Genomic DNA, 24,750 nt, shown 5'->3' with positions numbered 1-24,750 from the left:
CATACATTATCCGTGGGTTTGCCAGTTACAAGCGCTAAGAGAGAATGTTGGTATGTATGTGATGGTAGAAATGTACCCGTCCTGTTTAATGTAAACCAAATAAACGTCCACAAACTGACCCAGATCAGGTTTTTCTGGAACAGGAAAGTTAGGGATAAGCTAATTATCGAAAACAACCAGTTAAAAGACGTTGACTCTTTATTTTTCAATTACAGTTGACATTCAGGATTATTTTATATTAGCTTCTGGTGTACAGCATAGTGGTTAGACATTTATATAATTTAGGAAGCGATCCCCTCATAAGTCCAGTACCCACCTGTAAAAATGTGTATTCTTAGCTTTATAGCATCCCAACACATCTTACCTAACTGTCCCAGTATACACTGCTACAGTAACACACCTGCTGCAACTAGGATTGACCAACCGAAACCTTTGTCGACCGCAGCTGCTGTTAGCTCACTGAACGCTTGGATTGGCCGGTTTGGTAGGGGTGGGGAGCGCAGCCCTCTTTCCTCTGCTCTACCAAGGTTCCTTCATTGGATTGACCAGCTGTCAGGTTGAACCCAAACCTGCCTCCTTTTGGTGGTTGTCTGGATCGCAGCACAATAGCCGCGGGAGAGCCTCCTCTTGTAAGCTCCGATTGGCTGGGCTCAACCTTGGCGGTTTCTGATTGGTCCAATGAAGGAACACCAAGGTAGGTTGCCTAGGGATCCTGAAGAAGCTGATGTGTTATTCTCTGCATCGAAGGATCAGGAAGTTTGTGCTCTCTGCGTGGCTGAGAAGTTTTTCACCTACTAGGACGGGGTGGGGGGCGGGGACGGGTTTCCTTTTAAATAGAGCGCAAGCTGCATTACGTCCGGCAGTAACAGGAGTAACGCCAGGTAAGCAGCGGGGAAATACATTTCCTAACGTACAAAAAAAAAAAAACCTACAAATTTTTTGTGTGTATGTGAGAGAGGAGGTTTTTAAAGTAATTTTTTGGCCTTTTTTAATTGGATTTTAACTAGTAAATGTTTGGGGGGGGCGGATTCATTTCTCAAAGAAAAGCCTCCTTTATTCCTTTTGCCCGAAGATTTAAAGTTTCTTGGATTGGGTTAGGAAATAAGCCCTGTACACAGCGCCAGATCCCAGTAGTGCCCTTAAGCATTTATTTCATGGTTCTCTTCCTCCTTCACTCTTCTTCCCACCTCCCACTAAGAATTCTGTTTGAAATAGAGCCTTGTACAAGAGTCTTTTGTAAGTCACTTCATTTGTATTTCTATTTTAAATGTTCACATGCATTTCTGAGAATTCATTTTAATCAGTATATATTTATCGAGCAGTTACAACGTTAAAGACATTGTGCTAGTTGCTATGGAGAATAAAAAAACCCAAGAAGACAATATCTCTACCCTCAAGAAGTTTACAGTTGAGAGACAGCCATACCAAAAGAAAGACTATAATAAATACTTTAAAGGAAGTAAGTATAAATAAAGTTCTGTGGAAGTACAGCTGAGGGAGAGACCAATTCTGGCCATGGGACATAGGGGTAATAGAGAAGGAGATTCGTTTAAGCCTTTACAGTGGACCCTCCATAGGCCTTGGAAGAATGAGTAGAATTTCCAAAGTAAGGGAAAAGGGAGAGAATTCCAGTATGTACAAAGGAGCAGAGGTGAAAGGCATGGGACATGTGTGAGAAATGGTTTGTTCACAGTACATGACTGAAAGTAATGGGAAATAATCGCTAGAAAGTAGAATGGGATGCAGTCACAGAGATTCTTGAATGCATTGTTTCGATGTAGAAAAAGATATTCTTAAATGATTGGTGATTTAAAATATTGTACATTTTAAAACTAGCATTTAGATTTATCTAAAATAAAGTATGCTAACTAATCAGAAACGAGGAGTGCAATTTCGACTGTGCTTTGAGTTTTTTTGTAATTGAAGAAGAATTTGCTAATCTTTTAACATTGTCTTGCAAGTATTTTTTGTTGGCAACTGTGTATTTGCAAGTTGGCTAGCTAGGGATAGAGATGACAGTTTTCTGACTATATGGAATTACTCTACATGATCTGAGCATTATTCTTTAGAGTAGTGATCTAAGTGAGTGCATGAAATGAGTGATTAGGGTTTGGGAAGAAAATATTAGGACGTGTATTTCTATTTCTTTTTTACAAGCTTTTTTACTTTATAATTATTGTGTATGTTTTATAATATAGCATTGAACGTTTATAGAAGTTATATATAAATTATATGCATTTGGGAGCTGGATGCTCACAATTTTTGTTGTCCCTTATTGGGGAGGATCCATTTTGTGAAAGAGGAGTCACAGTGATAGGCACTCCTGGTTTATAGATTATGCACAAGAAATCGACAGGTTTAAAAGGTGATCATTTCTACTGGTCTTTAAAATTACTGACTTGATTTCTTGTCAGTGCCTTCTGTGAATTTAAGCTAGTGTTCTTTGGAAAGATATTGTGTTACCTAATTTTCCTGGTCATTACTCCTTCCTTTCTTTCTGTGTTTAAGTTTATAAATGTCTTTTGTTTGTATACATTTTAGTGTGCACAAATGAATAGCATATGTATTTATTTACATGAGCACACACAGAGTTATTTTTTCATCACCCCTCCAGAAGCAGCTCAGAATGACCACTTTAACTCACCGGGCCCGTCGCACTGAAGTAGGCAGGAACTCTGAAAAGAAGGTAGAAAGTGAGGGAGATGCTAATCAAGACAGGACTCCGGACAATGAAGACTCTGGGGACTCTAAGGATATCCGCCTCACCCTCATGGAAGAAGTGCTGCTCCTGGGACTGAAAGATAAAGAGGTAATGGAGTTGAGTCTGCTAGGCCGTCTCAAAGACTCTTAAATCCTGGGATGTTTTTAGGAGGTAATGTGATAGAATATTTTGATTAATGTTGAGTCAGCCTTAGAATTATGCTATGGTCACCTGGGGGCTGGGGAGTTCGAGAGGGTGGCTGATACTTGGAGGGTAAAATCCGGAAGTCTAATTACTTGAAGTGTAATTTAATTACAGAATTACTCCAAAAGTTTAGAGGATCCAAGAGAGGATAAAACACAGTGTAGTTTTGTACTTATTGTTTTCCAGGTGAGATTGATGCTGAAATAACCTCTCGTTAAACTAAGAAAGAAGGCCCACACATTGAAGTCTTCTTAAGCTTTGGGGAGAAAAAATCTTTTAAGTGATAAGATAAAGAACATGTCTGATTAGCTGTCTTACAAAAATAAACAGTAGGTAGATTTCTTAAAAGGAAGTAACTTTTTCTATTTTGTGGCTCTTTAGAAGTGAAATATCAACAGCTGAGGATTAATTTTACGAAATGTTTTAAAATCAAGCTCTTTCTAAGTTTTCCCTTATTAACAGAACATTTATTTTATAATAGAATTAGTCTTGAGATAACAAGTCTTGTGATATAACCTAATATTTTCATAGCATTTCTAACTATTAGTATAATTATCCTTTATTTGTAATTTAACTTTTAATTGTTTTCCCATCACTTCCTTCTCTCATAAGGAGGTTATAAAGCTATATAACCGTAATATTTTAAACAATCTACTTCCTTTCCAAGAAAGTCTTTAGTAAGTAAATGCATGTTTATCATTGGCCTTAGTTTTGAAAATTTATGAAGTTAAAATGTTACTTTATATTTTAAAGGTACTCCATTTGACTTTGATAATTGTCCTTACGTAGAAATGAGTTGGCTACATACATCTAGTAACATCTTTTCTACATTGATTCCTCACCTTGGGAATACCCTTTTATCTTAGGCCGTACATTTTTTTTTTTTTTTATCACTTTTTAAAAATTTTTCGTCATGTCAAATTACCAACTTGAACAAAATTTACAAGACTTTTTATAGCCTGTGTATTATATATCAGAAAATCTTTCCTGGACTTGTATTGTCCTCTTTGCTGAAAAAGTTGATGAGGCTCTAGTTTTATAAAAGTCAAATAAATGAAAAAGCAAAACTGACTCTCCATGAGGATGTCAGAGTAGGTCCAAAGATTAGGTGGTATAAAATGTTTTGAAATGTTTACACAGTGCCAAGGAAGCACTCACTGACTGTAGAAGAAGAGCATATTAGAACTAGAAAGCTATTTTATTTGTTTTCATTTTGAATAGAAATAATTTCCTGCTAAGCCTAGATGCTAGAATTTTTGTTTCCGTTCTGTAGAGAATCTACTTTTGGACTTCTCTTTGTGTGTTTCCAAATATATGATAGTTACCATCAACTTAAGGAAAGAGAATAAAGAAATAAAGGAGCTCTTTTAGAGCTGTGCTCATAGTGGGTGCTCAACATATTGGTGAGATACTGCACAAAGATGGGTGCATAATAATCAACTGCCTTTTTAATTGCTCTAATTTTATTTTTGAAGATAGTTACTTTTTTGCGTTTTGGTTAGCTCAGGAAGAAGTAATGATAAATCTTTAGGTGTAAATACATAAGAGAGGTCAAACCTTCTGATAAAGTAGTAGTGGTAGTTTTCCAAAATGCCAGTTACATAACTATCTCTAAAAATATTACATTGATTTCCAGCCCTACTTATTTTCTTGTCATCTCCCAAACTACTTGTAGATTTATTTAATCAATATTTAGTGTGATTGGGGACACCCATTTTGTACTTAGTAGCATTATGCAAATACTAAGGTAGATATAAAATAGCATAATATACGCTTCCTGCCGTCTAGCTAGGGAGACAAGATGTACATACTTTTTAAAAGTTAAATAACCCAAAGGTCCATCAACAGCAGATTGGATAGAAATGAATCGTCTATTTAAATAAGTGTAAATATATATTCTGTACAGAATGAAAATGAACGTTGTTACAAAATATGTATAATTCTCATAATGCTCAGGAGAGGTCATGAGGCAAAACAAAATACATACTGTATGATTCTATGTGTATAAAATTCAAAATGCCGTAGTATTTGGGGTGGCATATTTAGATAGTAAAACTATAAAGAAAAGGGAGAAAGGGATTGGTTACTGTAGTTAGATAGTGGTTACCTTTTTGTCGGGGAGATGGGATGTTAGTGATTAGAAAAGGGGGGCTTTCAGGCACTAACAGCTTTCTGTTTCTGTAGTTGGGTGAAGTTTCATGTATATTCACTTAGGGATAATTCATTGAGGTTTTTACTTTTGTGCACTCTCTTGTGTATGCATTCTATTTCAAAAGGTTTTTTAAAGAAGTAAACAACAACAAAAAACAGCAAGTTTTTCCATGTTATAATGCTAATTGCTGAAGGAGTTTAAGGAGAGATCATCTTGGGCTGGAACAACCTGGGGGAGAGTGGAAGAGAGTAAGCAAGCTGGGCCTTTAAGAATGAGTAGGATTAAGGGAAACATGGAGAAGGGACTAGTTCTGTATGAGTGAACCTGAGTAAGCAAAGGCATCATGAGCTTGATGAGTTCGGGAGATAATTGAGTAACCAGTATGCTTAAGTAGGTGGTGTTCTTGGAGAACAATGAGAATCGAAATTGGCAAATTAGATTCAGACTGGAGTATGGAGGATTTTGAGTTCCAGGCAGAGACATTTAGACTCCTTCCTTTAAGTAAAAGGCAATCAGCCTAATGAGAACAGCCCAGCCCACTTCATTTTTGTGTCCAAATTAAGGACTTCGTGATATTTTGTTCCATTTTTTGTGAGTATATGTTTTAATATATATATATTTCTTATTTCGCATCATTTGAGTTTGTGACATGTCAAAAAAGATCCTAAATGTTAAACTTTGTATCCTAAAGTTAACTTTTGCTAAAGATTTACATAAGATTCTCTGTTTAGAACCCAGTACTATAATTGAAAGAAATATATCCATTTCAAAAACATATAAGTAAAAGATATTACAAAGAGATTGATACTTGAAAAATTGTAGGCTTAAAAAGGAATGACAGTAGGTCATATAGTCAAAACTGCTTGTGAAATATTACTTTAAATTGCTAGTGTGTTTAAAACTTCTTTATGAGAATCTTTGTTATTAAATTGTCTGTAAGAGAAGCGAGACTGTTGATGCTTTTGACTTAGCGATAATCTTAGTTTGTGGCTAGTGTTTTTTAACCCTCTTCCGTTCCTGCAAAGCTTTCTCATACTCATGCCATTTATTGAATACTTACTATGCACTGGGATATAAAAGCTTTTCATCATATTTCTCATGTCACTGGAGTAAAAATTGACAAAAAGTGTTGTTTATTGGAATTACGGAAATATATGTTGATTCGTTTGTTTGATCATCAAAAATTTGTTGAATATCTCATATCTGTCAAGTGTTTGATATTAAAAGAGAACAAAGTCGCTGCTTTTGAGATCATTTACAGTCTAGTGCCATCGGAGTGGCTGAAAAGGTGGGAGAGGGATCCGGCTGAAAAGGTGGGAGAGGGATCTGGACAGGCAGGAGACCAGTGCAGGAAGGTGTGATGAATGCATAACTATCCTGGGTACTGAGGGAACTGAGAGGAACGATACCTGGCTCAGATGGGTGGTGGAAAGTGGCATTGAGAGAGGGAAGACTGGTGGGAGGCAGTAACTCTTAACCTGAATTCTGCAGATGATCAAGGGTTAGTGAAGAGAGATGGGTTCTAGGAAAAAAGAACGTCAGCTGGATGTTTGTGACATTTTCAGTGATTTGCAACTGGAATAACCACAGATATTTGAAAGCATCCTCTATCTTACATGAACTCAGATGTTTTGAGTACCAAACAGAACTAGACATCCAGTTATGTGTTTTACTTTTCTAAAATTTTGAAATACAGCATATCCAGAAAAGTGTATAAAACACATATGTACAATTTGCCAAGTACTTTTAAAGCAAACACTCATGTAACCACCACCAGCAGGGTGTTATCAGCATCCCAGAGGCACCCTCTTGGGCCCTTCTATAATCATGTGCTGCCCTACCTCCCTATAGTTTACATGTATACATATCCCTAAACAAGGTAGTTTAATTTTGTCTGTTTTTAAACTTTATGTTATTGGGTTAATACTGCTATATATTTTTTCATAATGATATTTGAGATTAGTCCATGTTGTTGCATATAACTTAATTTAGTTCATTGCAATATAGCATTTCATTATCTGAATATACCACTATTCATTCATTCTGCTGGTTAATGGACATTCAGTAGTCCATTATCAGCAGTGCTGCTAAGAATATTGTAGTACTTATCAGTTATGTTTTTTCAAACAATGCTACTATTCATACATATAGAAAAATATAAAGCAGATTGGATAAAACTTACTTTAAATTACAAAGTATGTTAATGCTGAGCTTTTTCAAGCTACTAATGATTTCCCATCCTTTATAATTCATTCATTGTAATTTATTAGCAATAGGAGATTGAAAATGTAAGCTTTTTTAAAGCTGGTCAAAAAAACTTTCAGCAAACTAATCAATAAATTTTTAAAAATCAGTAAGTCAGTACACAACTTGTCAGTGAATGGCTATAGATGGAGAGAATTGCAAAGTTGCTCAGTCCTAAAATATTTTCTTAAAATTAAAAGATTAAAAGTTTGATTTAGGTCACTACCTGGTCTTTTCGCTTCCTGATTACACAAAATGAACAATAAATCTCTTGTCAGTAGTTATGGCCATGTGAATAGGGCAAGTATATCAGAAGGACTCGTTTGTCGGGTTTTGTGGTTTTTTATTAACATAGACTGTTTAAAAAGAAAACTTTTTTTATATCCAGTCATAGAACTCCAAAAAATAATTTACTATTAGTACAAAAGGAAGTAAACTGAGAGATCAAAGTCTTATTTTAACAAGAGGAAAATGGAGTATAAGCCAGCTCATCGAGAGCCTGCCTTTCCCTACATATCCCAACCCCCCAGATGCACACTGTTTTCTTATGAAATATCTGATATTGATATAAAGTCAAAAATGACCCACTTAAATTTAGACTTTCAGCTGTAATCACTGAGCCTGTAAACTTGATGTGAGACATTTCATCTCTTTTTGTCTCCTTCATATGTTGTGTTTGTATAACTTGAGTTTTCAAAATATTTTTCTCTTCTTGACCTTTCTATGCATATATCGTCCTCTTTTTTTTTTTGGAGTTAAATTTAAATGGCCAATAAGTTATAGAAGGGTATTTTTTTCTGAGATTTTTCCTAATAAAATGATATTTTTCTCAGTGTAGCTAATTTAGAAAAATTGGAAAACCATTTTTAAAAGTAGTATTTTACATAATTATGAAAATCTTGACTACATAATTATGTATTTGGCTGTTTTTCATTTAATTTTATTATAAGGATTTTCTAACATTTTAAAACACTCCTTATAAGCATGGTTTTTAATTAAGCTTTAAGTTTCTTTGCTTTACTACCTCTTTTTATCCTAAGCAGTTAACTTTAAAATTTTTAACCTTCAGAGTTGTTTTAAGGTGTGTCTTCAAGGAAGTTTGAATAAGGAATACTTGACTAGGCGGAAATTCTTCTTTAAGTGCTGACTATCTTAAAATATTGAAACCTCATTGCCCAGCCTCTTACAAGAGCAAAATGACATTATCCAAAATTTAAATATGTATATAATCTTTGACTCAAAAATTTCTTCTAGGAATTTATTCAACAGAAATATACACAAACATGAGTATTTCTCTATTGCATTTTTTATAATGGTCAAAAACTATAAGCAACTCAAATGTACATCAGTAAGAGCTCAGATAAATAAATTACAGTGCATCTAAAATGCAGTACTGTGAAGCCATTACAGTGAATGTGGTAGGTCTATATTTGCTGATGTGGAAAGATACCCGAAATAATGGGTGAGTGAAAGAGTTGCCACTCTGTAGGATCTCATTTCTACGAATAATATTAATAAATACATAATAGAATATATGAAATCTAGAAAATACCCACTAAACAGTTATCTTGAGGGAATAAGGTCATAGGAGACTTTTACTTTCTAAATTATATGTTTCTATAATACGATCTTTTTTCTCTTTTTTCTCTTTTTTTTTTTGTTTACAATCATATATATATTACTTTATAATTAAGACAGAACAAAGTACACTAACCAAAGATCTCATTCTGCTACTCCTCCAAGATTCTCTGTTGGCCATGAGGCAATGTGCAATTCCATTTGTTTTAGTAGATCCTAAAATTTTTCTTTCTCTTTTCCCTGATGTGTATAGCCTTTGGTAATTAACTTTGATGTTGGAATGGTGAATTTTCATATATATGTGCTAGATCATTCTGCATACTTAAGCATTAGCACTTTAACACAGAGTCTTCATTACAGATGGTTTGAGAATTCATCAAGGCAGCTAGACATATTTCTAGGAAAATAGACCTTAGATTTATAATTATTTTTTAAAACTCCACATGTGTATTTTTATACTTTTTGATTTAATAAAAAGAAATGAGTTTTAAAAACTCATTTGAAGAGTTTTACATATTATGAGATACTATGATGGGAAAGGGTGATATTCAAAAACATACATTTTCTATATCCTGGTCTCCAATTGTTTATTTACAATGCTTCTCATAGTTCTATTGAAAATCTGACACCACTATCACTGAAACAGAAGCTGTAAGGTCAGGAAGAGATGGAAAAGCAAAAGAAAACTTGCCTCTAGTCACTTTAATACTAGCCGAAATGTTTGTACACCTGTTGATGTATAGTCACCAGGATTATGTAAAAGTTATGTCTAAGTAAACTATACATTCTGAAGTAAGTTATAGTTTAACCTTAATTAGGCAACTGAGTTATATAAAACAAAGTATTAACCACCCCCCTAAAAAGAAAAACAAAAAAAAAACCCACCTTTTTCCTTAAAGAGAAGTTACAGAGAGGACGAAATAGCCATGAGACAGGCAGTGGAGGGAACTAAACCCGGCTTTGAGCCTAAGATCAGGCCCTCAGGAAATTCGGATATGTCTAGGGATATTTATGGTTAAAGCTGAGCTTTTGCCAGGTTAATGTATTTCAATCATAAATTTATGCTTTCAAGAAACATTTATTGAGAAATACTGTGTGTCAGTCAGATACTCTAAAAATTTATAGTCTACTGAGGACAAACAGTTCACTGCAATGTGATATAATAAGTGACAGGGGGAGTATATATACATAGGCACACCCAGGAGAGAATCCTAACCCAGAGGGTGGAGTGGAGGGAAGACAGTGTCAGAGAGGGTTACATGGAAGATGTGACCCCTGCACTCAATCCTTAAGAACAAGGAGGAGTTGAGGAAAAAAGTATTTGTTCTTCTAGACAGAACTGTGTGTGCAAAAGCCAGTAGGCAAAAATGATGCATTAGAGTACTTACAGTAGTTCCAGAAAGCTAGAGCATAGCGTTCCAGGGGGAAAAGGCCAGAGAGACACTAGTAAGTAACGTCGTGGTTTCAGTGCTATACTAAGGAATTTGGACTTGACTGGAAGGAGCGTTCGAAGAGTTTTAAGCAGAGGGAAAGGGAGTCAATATTAGACTTGAGCTTCAAGCTCACCCTGGCCATGGGAAAAGTAGAATTAGAAGCCTCTACCTTTCTCTGGCAGTGTTGTGGTCAGGTATTAAGTTTGAGTAAACTTCATTTTTAATGTATTGTCGGACCTTCGGGAAGTAAAGGAAATCTTTACTTCCCAAACAAAACAAACACCAAAATTAAAATCCTAGAAGCAAGCAATAAACAAACATGAAAAACAGATGGCCCTGAAGCAAATTGCCAGACCAGTCCAGAGATTCAGGAATTGGGTGGTCAGGAATAAACCTTGGGGTTGAGATGAAACGGGAAAGCTAGGTGTAAATGTGGTCCCAGTTGTGTGGCAGTCCCTCTAAACCCCCGCATCTGACTCTTGGGAGTAACAAATGCAGATCTTCCTCTCTGGAGGAAGACAGCCTCAATTTAGGCCTCCAAAATCTTGCACATTCCCAAAAAATTAAAATGGAGCGCTTAATCAAATATCATCAAACATACAAAGATACAACAAAGAAAGAATCAGCAGAAATAATAAATAGGTCATTCAAGGACCTCAGATCAGACAATAGAAAATCTCTATGACATTTTTAAAGAAATAAAAGAATCACAGAATGAACAACAGCAGCAAAAATGATCACAAATGACCAGGCAAATGTGAAAAGCAACTACATAGAACTTCTAGAAATGAAAAATGGTTGAAATCACAATCTCAGGGTTAGTTTAACATGTTAGATATAGGTGCAGAAAGTAAATTGGAAGCCAGGTATGAAATAACTCTTCAGAAAGAAATACAGAGACAAAGGAAATGGAAAACATTAAAAGAAACTAAAAGACATGGGGATTAGAATGAGAAAGATTGAAGTCTCAGAAGGAAAGAATAAAGAAAATGGAAGAAAGCCAATATTCTTAGAGATAAGAACTGAGACTATTTAAGAACTAAGAAATGAACCTACAGATACAGGAAGCATATACCAAACAGGATAAGTAAATTCACACAGTCATGTTGTAGTCAAAGTGAAAAAGACGAAGAGAGAAGATCTTAAAGGACCAAGGGGAAAAGGCAAATCACCGACAAAGAAACCACAATCAATAAGAATGATAGATTCCTCACTTGCAACAGTGGAAGCTAGAAGAGGAAGGCGTGATATCTTCAATGTGATAAGATAAAACTATCAGCCTAGAATTTTATATCCAGAGAAACTGTCTTTCAAGAATGATGGTAAAATAAAGACGTTTCAGATAAACTAAATAGAGTTTGCCTCTAACAGACTGTCAGTTAAGGAAATTCTACTTTAGGAAGAAGGAAAATGGTACCACAAAGGAGGTCTGAGCTGCAAGAACGAATGGTGAGCAAGGAGATCGGTAAGCATCCGAGTAAATCTGAATGAGTGCCGCCTGTATAGAATAATGATGGTGCTAATAATGTCTAATTTGTGAGGTTAAAAAAAGAAAATATTGGTCAGCTAGGTGAGTGGTTAATATATTAATCTGTTTTAAAAGTAAACTGGATCTCATATTAATTTTAAATTGCTGTGCATGTTAAATGTTAAGAATAACTTTCCTAAAGAAAAGGGAGTGTATAACTTCCAAAGCAATAAAGATTTTAAAAAATGCAATTTAAAAAAAATGTGTAATAAAAAATTCTTTGCCTCTCTTTAGCTTTGTGCCCTGTGTCATATTATATAACCCCCATAAGCCTTAGTTTTCTCATCTTTAAAATGTGGATAATAGTGCCCCCTTACAGGGTTGTTGTGAAGATGCAATCAGATAATGCATTTGCACAAATGTCCTGCATAATGAGTGTTCAGTAAATATTAGAGACATTACCAGTCTTACTGGCGATTTAGTTTTGGTGATGCTTTAAAGCCACACTGCACCCTCTCTGCCAGCATCTCACCCAACTTCTCTCCAGTGAGAAGGAGTGCTCCCCCCAGTTAGCTAAGGACTGTTAAACAGTTTTGAGAACCATGATGGTTCTTCCTTGTGTTAATCAGAAGCCCTTGCTCAGAAACTTTAGGATTTAACATTGCTGTTCAGTAAAAAGTCGAAAACATCAAGGCTTTCCACAAGGCTGACCACGATCAACTTAATCTCATAATTTCTCTTTAAATCCTTGAGTTAGCTCTCTAAGCATATCTTAGGTATCTGTTCTTGACACTTTAGTTTAAAATGCCCTTTTGAAGAGCAGGTAGAATTTGGACGATTTCCTTCATCTGGAAAACCCTCCCTCTCTGTCAATTTAACCTATTCTTCAAACCCCAAATCAGATGGGTCCCTTAGGAATTTCTGACTGCTGTAGCCCAAAAGTGATTTATAATTGAAACACTGTCATCTAAACCGAACTTCCAACCATCATTTATGCCTGTCTAGTCTTCTGCTTTTTAAATTGAGCTTTTATTTAAACTTTATATTGTCACAGAACTTTCCTCAAGTTTGTATGGTCTTTCCAGCTAGATTTTAAGACACTGGCTATTTCTTACATGTCTTTGTATCCTCTATATCATCTAGGGAAGGGAGAATAACATTTAAGTGCCTACTGTACACCAGGCACTGTAATAAATGCTTTCTTATGTATAACATCTCATTTGTTCCTCACAGCAAACAAAGATATTCGTGTCCTCATTGTACAGATGAGGACGTTGCACTTGAGAAAGGTTAAGTAACATACCTAAGGCTCTTAACTAGTCAGTGGCAGGACTGGGATCTTACTACACCATCCATCAAAATAGCTTGTAAATAATACATATCTTGGAGGAGTAAAAGGCTCAAATGGTGTATACATTTTTCTACTTATTTGTATCCCACTCTGAAATTTAGAATGTAAGGAAAGAGATTTCAGAGAAGCCAGAATTCTCAAAAATTAAAATTTGGCATGCCAGTTATTAACTAACAGCAAACCACAGTAATAAACAAAGAGCTTAAAGTCAGGTAGAAGATCATATTTGGGAGAGGGCGAATTAAAGAGAGATTCTTTTCTCTTATTCTGTATTTTGCTTTGAGTTCATGTAACATGACATGAAACAAATCACAACAAAGCAGCTCTTTAGGGTGCTTGCTGCAAGTCCATATCTCTTTCAGAACATTCTTTCTCTGTTCCCCTTTTCTAGGGTTACACATCTTTCTGGAATGACTGCATTTCATCTGGCCTGCGAGGGGGCATCCTCATAGAGCTGGCCATGCGGGGTCGGATCTATCTGGAACCCCCCACCATGCGTAAGAAGCGACTACTAGACAGAAAGGTACAGCGTCCTCTGGGGACATCCTCTAGCTTATGAAAGGGCAGGGACCTGTGGTCCATTTTGAAGAAATAGGAAGATTTCAGTAGTGAGACAAGATAAACATCATTGACTCAGCTGTCTCATTGTCGAACAGGTTTAATTATCCTATATCAGAGGGATAAATCTAAGTATCCATAGTCTAAAGAGTTACAAGAATTTCATGCTTTTTAAAAAATTTATGCCAAAAATCACATTTAAGGTGCAGTTGATTATTCCTCCCTCTATAGCTGTAGCTATAACCCCATGAAACAGTGTTACTAAGGAGGGTGCAAACGTGTGGGTCAGGTGGTCTCTGCTTCACCCTCCTCACCCTCAGATAACCGGTTTCTCCTCGCATCTGCTGCACGTCCTCTCCAACATGTAGCATCCTCCTGACTCCATTTCCTTACTCATTTTTCCCACTGACAGCTTCCCTGTCATATTCAAGACTCTCCTGAAACTACTTATCACCAGCTTTTTGGTCTTTGTTTTTCTCTTTAACCTACATTTGACACTTGACCACTCCTCCTACTTGAACCTGCATCCGTGGCCTGTGTTGTCATACATGCTCTTGTTCCTCTGGCTGTACCCTATTTCCTGTATTCCTTGTTCTTTAACATCTGCATCCCAGTTTGTATCCCTTTGCATAACTGGTATCTTTTTGGGGACTTCATTTACCTTCACAGTTTCATCTGTCACTTTCATGATATGAAGTCACAAATCCTAGGCCTGTCTTTTTTTACCCCAGGAACACATTTAACTATTGGCTAGACATTTCACCTTGGCTACCCCATATCAGTTAAAACCAAACTTAACTTTCCCCCAAAACTGGCTTCTTTTGCTGACTTTCTTACCTTTATTGTTTTACAAGTAGGTTTTCCAGACTCAAAGAGTTACTGTTAAATCTTTTCCGCATTATCATTTATATCCAGTTTGTCACTGGGGCCTACTTCACATTTCTTTTTGTCTCCCTATTATCACTCCATACTAGATGTTTTAACTTGAGAACAAGGACAGTATATTATGCTGCTTTGCATTTTCTACAACATTTAACCAATGATGTATATATGGTATTTGAAAGATTTTAATTTGAATGAAGTGAATGAAACAGGGGCCCTTGTTTCTTCTTTCCTAAAAGGTACTGCTGAAGTCAGACAGCCCAACAGGTGATGTTTTGCTGGACGAAACTCTCAAACACATCAAAGCCACTGAACCCACAGAAACTGTCCAGACATGGATAGAGCTACTCACCGGTAAGGTGGCTCAAAACTCAGAAACCCCACACTTTGTAATCTTTCTCCTACTCTTAAGGTCTGAAAAAGTAGTACTAATGAGGGACAGAAAAATCACAGTTCATCAATACCTAAAATTTTCCAAAGCTTCACCTTACCTCTGCCACCCTACCTCATGAGCTTTTTGACAGTATTCTTCACAAGAAATTTTGTGACATCTTTATTGACATGTAAGTCATGTACCATATAACGACCCATTTAACGTGTGCAATTTAATGGGTATATTCACACAACCATCACAATCTTAAGTTTAGAACATTCTCATCTCCCCCAAAGTAAACCCCATACTCATTCACAGTTTTCCCTCCATTTCCCCCAATCCTCCAGCCCAGCGCTAGACAACCACTAATCTACATTCCATCTCTACAGATTTGCTATTCCAGATATTTTATAATAAATAGAATCATACGACTTGCAGTTTTTTATGACTGGCTTCTTCAGATAATGTTTTCAAGGTTCATCTATGTTGTGGCATGTATTAATACTTCATTCCTTTTTTCTTTCTTAAGGGTGAGTTCAAAAACTTTAATGCCAATAACCAGATCTATGGCATAAAATTTTAGGAGGATCTTTCACAGACCACTTTGAGGTCATAGCCACTTTACCTTCTAAAACAATTTTTTTAAATCGAAACTTTTTTACTGAGATATTTGTAGATTCACATGAAATTGTAAGAAATAATAGATCTCTTATATGCTTTGCCCAGTATAATATAACAACCAGGATGTTGACATTGATACAAGACACCAATCTGATTAGACTTTCCCCAGTTTTACCTGGGCTCCTCTATGCTGCTGAATATAATATTTTGTCATGTGGATATAACACATTTGTTTATCCATATCTCATTTGATAGACATTTGAGTCACTTCCACTTTTTGGCTATTATGAATGATGCTGTTATGAACATTTATGTACAAGTTTTTGTGTGGACATGTTTTCATTTCTTTTGGGTATATAGTTAACTTTTTTATTGTGGTAAACTATGCATAACATAATATTTATTATTTTAACCACTCGTAAGTGTTCAATTAATTCAGTGACATTAAATACATTCCTAGTGTTGCATAACCATCACCTCTCTCTCTACCCAAAGCTTTCTCATCATACCAACCATCCCTCTTCCTCCCTCCCCGCATTCCCTGGCAACCACTCATCTACTTTCTTTCTCTATGAATTTGCCTGTACTAGGTAACTCAGAAGTGAATCACGTAATATTTGTCCTTCTATGTCTGGCTTTTTCACTAAGCATGTTTTCAACGTCCATTCATGTTGTTGAATATATCAAAAGCTCCTTCCTTTTTTTGGCTGAATAGTATTCCGTTCTCTGTATACCACACTTTGTTTATCCATTTCATCGATTGATAGACACTTGGGCTAGTTCCACCTTTTGGCTATTGTGTATAATGCTGCTGTGAACATTGGTGTACAAATATCTGTTCAAGTCTCTGCTTTCCGTTCTTTTGGATACATACCTAGGATACCTAGGAGTAGAATTTCTAGGTCATATGTTCTATGTTTTGAGAAACTGCCAAACTGTTTTCTACAGAGGCTGCACCCTTTTACATTCTCAACAGCCATTCATGAGGGTTCCAGTTTCTCCACATCCTCATCAATGCTTGTTGTTTCTTGTCTTTGTGATAATAGCCATTCTAACATGCGTGATATCTCATTGGGGTTTTGATTTTCTTTTCTCCAGTGATGCTGAGCACTTTTTCATGTATCTGTTGACCACCTTATGTCTTCTTGGGAAAAATGTCTGTTCAGATTCTTTGCACATCTGATTGTCTTATGTTACAATCTTGGGATAAATTTCACTTGATCATGCTGTTGGATTCAATTTGCTAATATTTTATTAAGGATTTTTGCATCTATATTCATAAGTGTTATTGGTGTGTAATTTGATCTAAAGCGAGTCCTTTATAGACAGCATATAGTTGGATGTTTTTTAGTCCATTCCAATCCTAGTCTTATGATTGAATAGTTTAATTCATTTATATTTAATTACTGATAAGCAAACATTTCTGCCATTTTGCTGCTTGTTTTTTATATGTCTTACAGCTGTTTTGTCCCTCATTTCCTGCATTACTGTCTTCTTTTGTGTTTAGTTGATTTTTTGTAATGAAGCATTTTTGCTTTCTCTCATTTTCTTTTGTGTATATTCCATAGCTGTTTTCTTTGTTGGTATCATGGGAATTGGTATCCTAATGTTATAGCAACCTAATTTGAATTTATACCAATTTAACGTCAATTACATACAAAGTCTCTGCCCCTATATAGCTTTGTTTCATCCTTTTTCTGTTTTGATGTCACTAATTATATCTTTATACATTGTGTGCCCAATAACATAGATTAATAATTGTTTTTTTTAATATATATATCTTTTAAAGCAAATAGAAAATAGAAAGTGGTGGTACAAACCAAAATTACAATACTAGCTTTTATAGTTGTCCATATATTTGCCATTATTAGAAATCTTGATTGCTTCACATGGCTTCCAGTCATTGTCTGGCTTTCATTTTCACCCACGGGACTCTTTTTAAACATTTCTTATAGGGCAAGCATAGTGGTAACTAACTTCTTCAGTTTTTGTTTATCTGGGAAAGTCTCAATATCTCTCTTATTTTTGAAGGACAGTTTTCTTGGATATAGAATTCTCAGTCGACAGAGTTTTGGTATGTTATTTCCAGCTCTTTGAATATGTCAGCCACTGCCTTCTGGCCCTCAAAGTTTTTGATGAGAAATCTGCTGATAATCATTGAGGGTTCCTAGTATGTGACAACTCATATGTGACAACTCTCTTCTTCTGTGACTTCTACAGTATAAATATTGGTCCATTTGATTTTTTTTCACTTGTTTTCTTTATTAATATTCTCATTTCGTTTATACATTTTTTCCTATCTTGGTCCATGTCTTCCTTTGAGCAACTTTAAGACAGTTGTTTTCAAGTCTTTGTCTAGTAAATCTGACATCTGCACTTTCTCAGATACATATTATGTCATTATCTTTTGTTCCATTGATGGGCCATACTTTCCTGGTGTTTTGTTATGTCTTGTGATTTTGTTGTTGTTGTTGTTGTTGAAAACTGGACATTTTAATCTCAAAATCAGATTACCCCATTTCCCAGGGTTTGCTTTTTCTCTTGTCGGTGGTGGGGTGGGGGGTGGGGTGGTGTTGGTGTTGGTGTTGGTGTTGGTGGTGTTGGTGTTATACAATGTCTCCGTGCCATGGATCAGATGAGGCGAAAGCTTCAGACTCAGATCTTTTCTGAAGTTACTTCTCTTCCTGAGCAAGCACAGTGGCTTTCTAATATACAGTGTATATGCCCGTGTTTTTGAATGTACAAGAAAAACCACAATGTTATCCTCTGAATCTCCCTGTATAGCTGCTGCAGCTGGTAGAGATTGGAACAATGGCAGCCAACCCTCACCAGCATGTCAGCCATTAGAAGCTGCAATCCATAATCAGAGCAGAGATCTTGATAATTTCAAGGACATGTCTTTATTGCCCACCCTGACCCCAGCAAGCTGCAACAAAACCACAGATCGCTGTCATGGTCTGGGAGCTAAGTAGCCACTACTGCGTGAAGGCTGAAATTGACATTAACCATAGTTTGCCAGCCAAGCCTTGCCCTGGAACCTACAAACGTTCAAATAGACTCCAGAGTTCCAAAATAGTTATTTTAAAGGTAGATTCTGCTTGTACAACTGTTGTCTAGATAGAGAGATGGATTTCTGGCCCTTCCTCCTCTGCCATTCCTGACGTCATACCTCAATGATTAACATTTAAAGAACTTTATCCAGTTTGTCATTAGGTCCCACTTCAAATATTATTTTTGTCTCTCCACTATCACCCCATACTAGATTTTAAACTTCTGGAGGACAGAATAGGGACTGGTTTTCACACTGGCAACACCATTTTACATTTGTTCACACTATCAATCTGTGAGAGTGTCAGTTCCTCCACATCCTCATCAACACTTATTATTCTCTGCTTTTTTTTTTTTTAGCCATCCAGGTGAGTGTGCGGTAGTATCTTATTGTAATATTCTTTGCGTTTTTCTAATGGCTAATGGTCGTGAGCATCTTTGTATGTACTTATTGGCCATTTATATATCTCCCTTTGGAGAATTCTGTATTCAGATTTTGTACCCATTTTTTAATTATTTTTATCTTTTGAGTTATACTTTTTAAATATATATTCTAGATACAAATCTCTTATCAGATACATGACTTACAAAAATTTTCTTCTATTCTGTGGGTTGTCTTTTTACTTTCTTGATGGTGTTCTTCAAAGCATAAAAGTCTTCAATTTGAGTACATTTCAATTATTTTTTTTCTTTTGTTGCTTGTGCTTTTGATGTAATATCTCTGAAACCATTGCCTAACCCAGTGTCGTGAAGATTTATCCTGTGTTTATTCTTGTATTTTCTTCTAAGAGTTTTATAGCTTTATCTCTTTATTTAAGTCTAAACTCCATTTTGAGTTATGGTGTGAGAGGTAGTGCTCCAACTTTATTCTTTCGCTTGAGGGTATATACTGCGTCCTAGTTGTCCTAACACTATTTGTCGAAAAGACTTTTCTTTCCTCCATGAATTGTCTTGATACCATTGTGAAAAATCATTTGACCATAAATGTATGGGGTTATTTCTAAACTCTTCCATTGATCTGTATGTTTGTTCTTATGCAATACCACACTATCTTGATTAGTGTAGTTTTGTAGTAATTTTGAAATCAGCGAATGTGAGTCCTCCAACTTTGTTCTTCTTTTCAAGATAATTTTGGCCTTTACATGTCAATATGAATTGTGAGATCAGCTTGTCAATTTCTGCTATAAGGCAGGTTAGGATTTTAATAGGGATTGTGTTGAATCTGAAGATCAACTTGGGAATATTGCTGTCTTAATAATATGTCTTCTGCTCCATGGGATGTCTTTTCATTTATTTAAATCTTCTTAATTTCTTTCAACAATGTTTTGTAATTATTAGTGCATAGCTCTTGTACTTATTTTGTTAAATCTATTCCTAAATATTTTGTTCTTTTAAATGCTAATGTAAATGTAATCATTGTCTATATTTTGTGTTTTCAGGTTGTTCAGTGCTAATGTATAGAAATTCAGTTGATTTTTATATATTAATCTTGTATCCTGCAACCTTGCTGAACATGTATTAGTTGTAATAATTTTTAAGTGTATTCCTTAGAATTTTCTATAAACAGTATCATGTCACCTAAAAATAAAGATAGTTTTTCTTCTTCCTGTCTAACCTGGATACCTTTGTTTCTTATTTTTGCTTAATTGCCCTGGCTAAAACCTCCAGGAAGGACAGTTCTAAATAGAAGTGATGAGAATAGACATCCTTGGTCCTGTTCCTGATCTTAGCAGGACAATATTCAGCCTTTCACCATTAAGTATGGTGCTTGCTGTGGGTTTTTTGTAAATACCTTCTATCAAGTTGAGGAAGTTCCTGCCCATTTGTAGTTTGTCGAGTGTTATTATCATATAAGGATGTTGGATTTTGTCAAATACTTTTTCTGTGTCTATTGTGATGATCATTTGGTTTTGCCTTTTATTCCATTGGTATAGTGTATTACATAATTGGATTTTTGGATGTTAAAACAAACTTGCATTTCTTATATAAGTCCCACCCGATCATGTTACATAGTATTTATTATATGTTGCAGTATTTGTTTTGTTAGTATTTCGTTGAGATGTTTGTACCTATATTCATAAGGGATATTGGTCTGTAGTTTTCTTGTGATGTCTTTATCTGGTTCTGGCATCAGAGTAATACTTACTGTATAGATTAGTTAAAGAGTTTGTGAAGGATCAGTATTCTTTAAATGTTTGGTAGAATTACCAGTAAAATCACGTTGGCCACTCTTTTCATTGTGGGAAATTTTTTTTTCATTGTGAGAAGTTTTAAAACTTTATATATTAAAGTTTATTTATTCAATCTGTTTACTTGTAGATCTATTGATATTTTCTCTTCTTGAGTCAGTTTAGGTAATTTGTGCGTTTTAAGGAATTTGTTCATTCTTCTTAGTTATCTAATTTGTTGACATACTGTTGTTTATAGTATTATCTCCTTATTACCCTTTTTATTTTTCGGTCAGTAGTGATGTCTCCTCTTTCATTCCTAATTTTAGTTATTTGAGTCTTCTCTCTTTCCCTTGCTCAGTCTAGGCTAGTCAGTTTTGTTGATCTTTTCAATGAACCAATTTTGATTTACTGATTTTCTCTATTTTTATTTTCTCTATTTGCACTCGCATATTTATTATTTTATTTCTTCTGTTTGCTTTGGGTTCAGTGTGCTCTTATTTTCTAGTTTTTTAAGGTAGGTTAGGTTATTGATTTGACATACCCTTTTCTAACATAACACTTGGTGTCATAAATTTCCTTCCTGACACTGCTTTAATTTGCATCCTGTAAGTTTTAGTATGTTGTGTTTTCGTGTGCATTCAACTCAGAGTATTTTTTTTTTAGTTTCCCTTGTGATTTTTTCTTTGACCTATCGGTTATTTAGGAATATGTTGTTAGTTTCCACGTTTCTTGAATTTCCCAAATTTCCTCCTGTTACTGATTTTTAATTTAATTCCATTGTGGTTGGATATAGCATACTTTGTATGTTTTCAGTCTTTTAAATTTATTAAGGCTTGTTTTATGGCCTAGCATATCCTGGAGGATGTTCCGTGTATACTTGAGAATAATGTGTACTCTGCTGTTACAGGGTAGAATGTTCTATAGACGTCTTGTTAGGTCTAATTGGTTTATAATGTTGTTCCAAGTTTTCTGTTTCTTTTCCCCGTAGGCGAGACCTGGAACCCATTCAAATTACAGTACCAGCTGAGAAACGTAAGAGAGCGAATTGCAAAGAACCTCGTCGAGAAGGGTATTCTAACCACTGAGAAGCAGAATTTCCTCCTATTTGACATGACTACTCATCCAGTGACCAATACAACAGAGAAACAGCGACTAGTGAAGAAACTCCAAGATAGTGTCCTAGAACGGTGGGTAAATGACCCTCAGCGTATGGACAAGCGAACACTAGCACTCCTGGTTCTAGCGCACTCCTCCGATGTGCTAGAGAATGTCTTCTCCTCTCTGACAGATGACAGGTATGATGTGGCAATGAATCGAGCCAAGGACCTAGTAGAACTGGACCCCGAAGTGGAGGGGACAAAGCACAGTGCCACGGAGATGATCTGGGCTGTGCTGGCAGCCTTCAATAAATCCTAAAGCCAGCAGGTGGGTTTCTCCTTTTTCCCTGCTGGCTTGGTGACTGTCAGAGACACCATCACTGAGTTTTGTGTGATGAGATGTTTTTCATCATTTTCCTTTCCTTCTCTTGAATCAGACTTGTGATTGGGGGAGAGCAACTCCAGGACTTCTCCATAGACCCTGACCGTTATAAGCAGACATTTCTCCCTATCCTTCCACTCCAGAGGTGAATAAACTGAATGAACCCACACACACCCAATAAACATTTTCTCTCGTTTCTTGGTTTACTTCCATCCAGTGTGCTTTTGGATAAGCAAGATGATCTAAGTGGGATTTGGAGCTCCCCAGGCACAGAATGTGAAAGAGATGTAGAGAGCAAATCATTGGTTACTTTTTAAAGTCTGTTTTCTATCTTATATACATGTTTTCCGTCTTTGTCTCTCAGACTCTGCCAAGTATTGTAGCTTATTGAAATAACTATCTCTGAATAAGAGTCAATGGAAACAAAACTAATCTTTGGAGCAGGTGGTCTCTGGGATTTTATGTCCCACTAGTGATTTTCTCACTTTCCTATTCTAGCCTAATGAGATTATTCCAAATTTGAGTATCTGGTTCTCACAGCCATCGAACCAGAAGTGTATTCTATACTCTTTCTTAGCATTATTCTACTCCATCATTCATTACGATGGAAGTCTATATGAAAAAAAATGTATCTATCTCTTAGCCACCTCCTTCACACAGTCAGCGTTACAGTTTGTAAGGGAAGGAGGCGGCATCAGAATTTCCACTTGTTGGCATGTGACCGTCCTGGTCCTCCAGACTGCTTGCTTTAAATCCCTCTGCTCTGATCGAATTGAGAGGGTTGTAAATTTCAGTTGCTGAGTTAGCAGCTCGCAGACTCCATCTAGATAGTGTATCTAAACTCCAGATCTTCTTGTTCCCTATTTTTAGTTTCCTGCATAAATTGATAGATTCTGTCTATATTTAAGGGTTCTGGAAGTAGTTTTGTCTGTATTTAACCCACAGATACCCTCCTAGTCATTAGTCTTGTTTCAACTCAACCATTTTTCTAGCCAAATCTCTAAAATAGTAGTGCAAAGAGAAGCTTATTAAGAAAAATGCTATTTGGAGGGTCATTTTGTCAAAAGCGTGCTGATATAAAGTTCGGTATTTGGGAACAGAGAGGGACAGGCACCAAGCTGTGCTAATGATGTCAGGCGTTTATTATGCCGGTACTTGAAATGGATCCCGCCTCTTGACCATTAGAGAGAAATAGGCTGTCAAAGGGCTAATGCAGGTGACCCAGATCTGATACTAAATCTTCCTGATCAGAAGTGATTAAATGAATGATTATAACTTTCATCCCCTCCCCAAACCAGTCTGGCCCCACAAAATTCCCCAACTCGATAAACATTTTTTTTTTCCATTTTTCACAACAGATATCACTTAGGTAACTAGAGATAGAAATTTTAACGTGAAACAAATTCTCAATGTGCGGTTGAATAGAGCTTGAGTCTGGCTCTCTAAAAATACAAAAACCAGCCCATGTATTGTCTCTACCTGACTTAGTTTTTGTTTCCATTTGAACAATTAGGTGTGAATTGAAACCTGGTTTTCCTGTGGAGGGTTTTAGCTTGGTCAGGGATATGGAAGGCGAGTTCTTTTTTGCAACTTTTGGTCGTGTTTTTACTGTATCTCAGTAAGATGAGGATGTCTTCTGTTTGAATCTGCGTAATGTTCACTGCAAAGCACCTTCTGATTTCATGCACATGACCTTCACATTTCTGTGTAATAAAGATACTTGTTGGCTCTCTGGTCTCTCTGTGCAGTTTTACAACCTCAGTTCTTTTAATGGGAAATAAGAACTTTCCACACAAGGCCAGTAACGCTTCCCCGTTACACTAGGATACCAGCCTGTTTCATCCTGTGTAAAAAATTAGAATACACAACAAACAATTATCACATATATAGACTAGGGAATGGGGTACATCAAGGCTGATGTAAAATCCAGATAGTGTCTCCATCTGTGTCAAAATAAGTTAGCCAATTATACCATTATTACCATGAAAAGAAAGTATGTTCTGTCCTATTAATGGTTACTTGTAAGTGACACCTGAAACATCTAAGAGCTGAAAGTCTTCAGTTCCAAATGGTGGATGACATGCCTAACTATAACAGTTACCATGTGAAGATTGTTGTGCTTATAATTAGCTTATTCTTCCCTATAAAACATCTACAGCACAAGAGACAATAAGAAATGTAGTTACTAGGACTGTTTAGACTTCCCTGTTATTTTTACCTCAGACAAAACGTTGTTCCCATAATTCATCCTTTATAAAATGTTTCTCAAACTGTGGTGCAAAGACCACTGCACCAAAACAACCTATTCTGGGGGAGTAAGGAGGGGGGTACTTGCCAAAATGCAGGTTCTTAGTAAAACAACCTCTGGGATTGGGGGCTCAGGAACCTACATTTTTTAAAAAATATTTTTTAATTGTTTCATTTACAGTTGGCATGCAGTATCATATTAGTTTCAGGCGTACAACATAGTGATTAGGCACACAATTT

At 36.0% G+C, this 24,750-nt stretch overlaps 1 protein-coding gene across 2 annotated transcripts; it reads left to right on the top strand.

Annotated features, from left to right (window-relative positions):
• The first annotated feature begins 703 nt into the window (after positions 1-703).
• On the top strand, positions 704-23,993 carry GOLPH3L (golgi phosphoprotein 3 like). 2 transcript variants are annotated; one of them, XM_039841540.1, is made up of 6 exons: positions 704-881; positions 1,323-1,459; positions 2,615-2,809; positions 13,523-13,654; positions 14,811-14,925; positions 21,773-23,993. In XM_039841540.1, the coding sequence occupies exons 3-6, from the start codon at positions 2,627-2,629 to the stop codon at positions 22,198-22,200; spliced, it is 858 nt and encodes a 285-aa protein (XP_039697474.1). In that variant the 5' UTR covers positions 704-881; positions 1,323-1,459; positions 2,615-2,626; the 3' UTR covers positions 22,201-23,993. The 2 variants fall into 2 exon arrangements, with proteins under 2 accessions (XP_039697474.1, XP_039697473.1); XM_039841539.1 differs by lacking the exon at positions 1,323-1,459 and having other exon boundaries at positions 708-881.
• The last annotated feature ends 757 nt before the right edge of the window (positions 23,994-24,750 follow it).

This window comes from Pteropus medius, unplaced genomic scaffold, assembly GCF_902729225.1.
Source record: "Pteropus medius unplaced genomic scaffold, Ma_sr-lr_union100, whole genome shotgun sequence".
Lineage (NCBI taxonomy): Eukaryota > Metazoa > Chordata > Mammalia > Chiroptera > Pteropodidae > Pteropus > Pteropus medius.
This window is presented reverse-complemented; position numbering and strand designations above follow the sequence as displayed.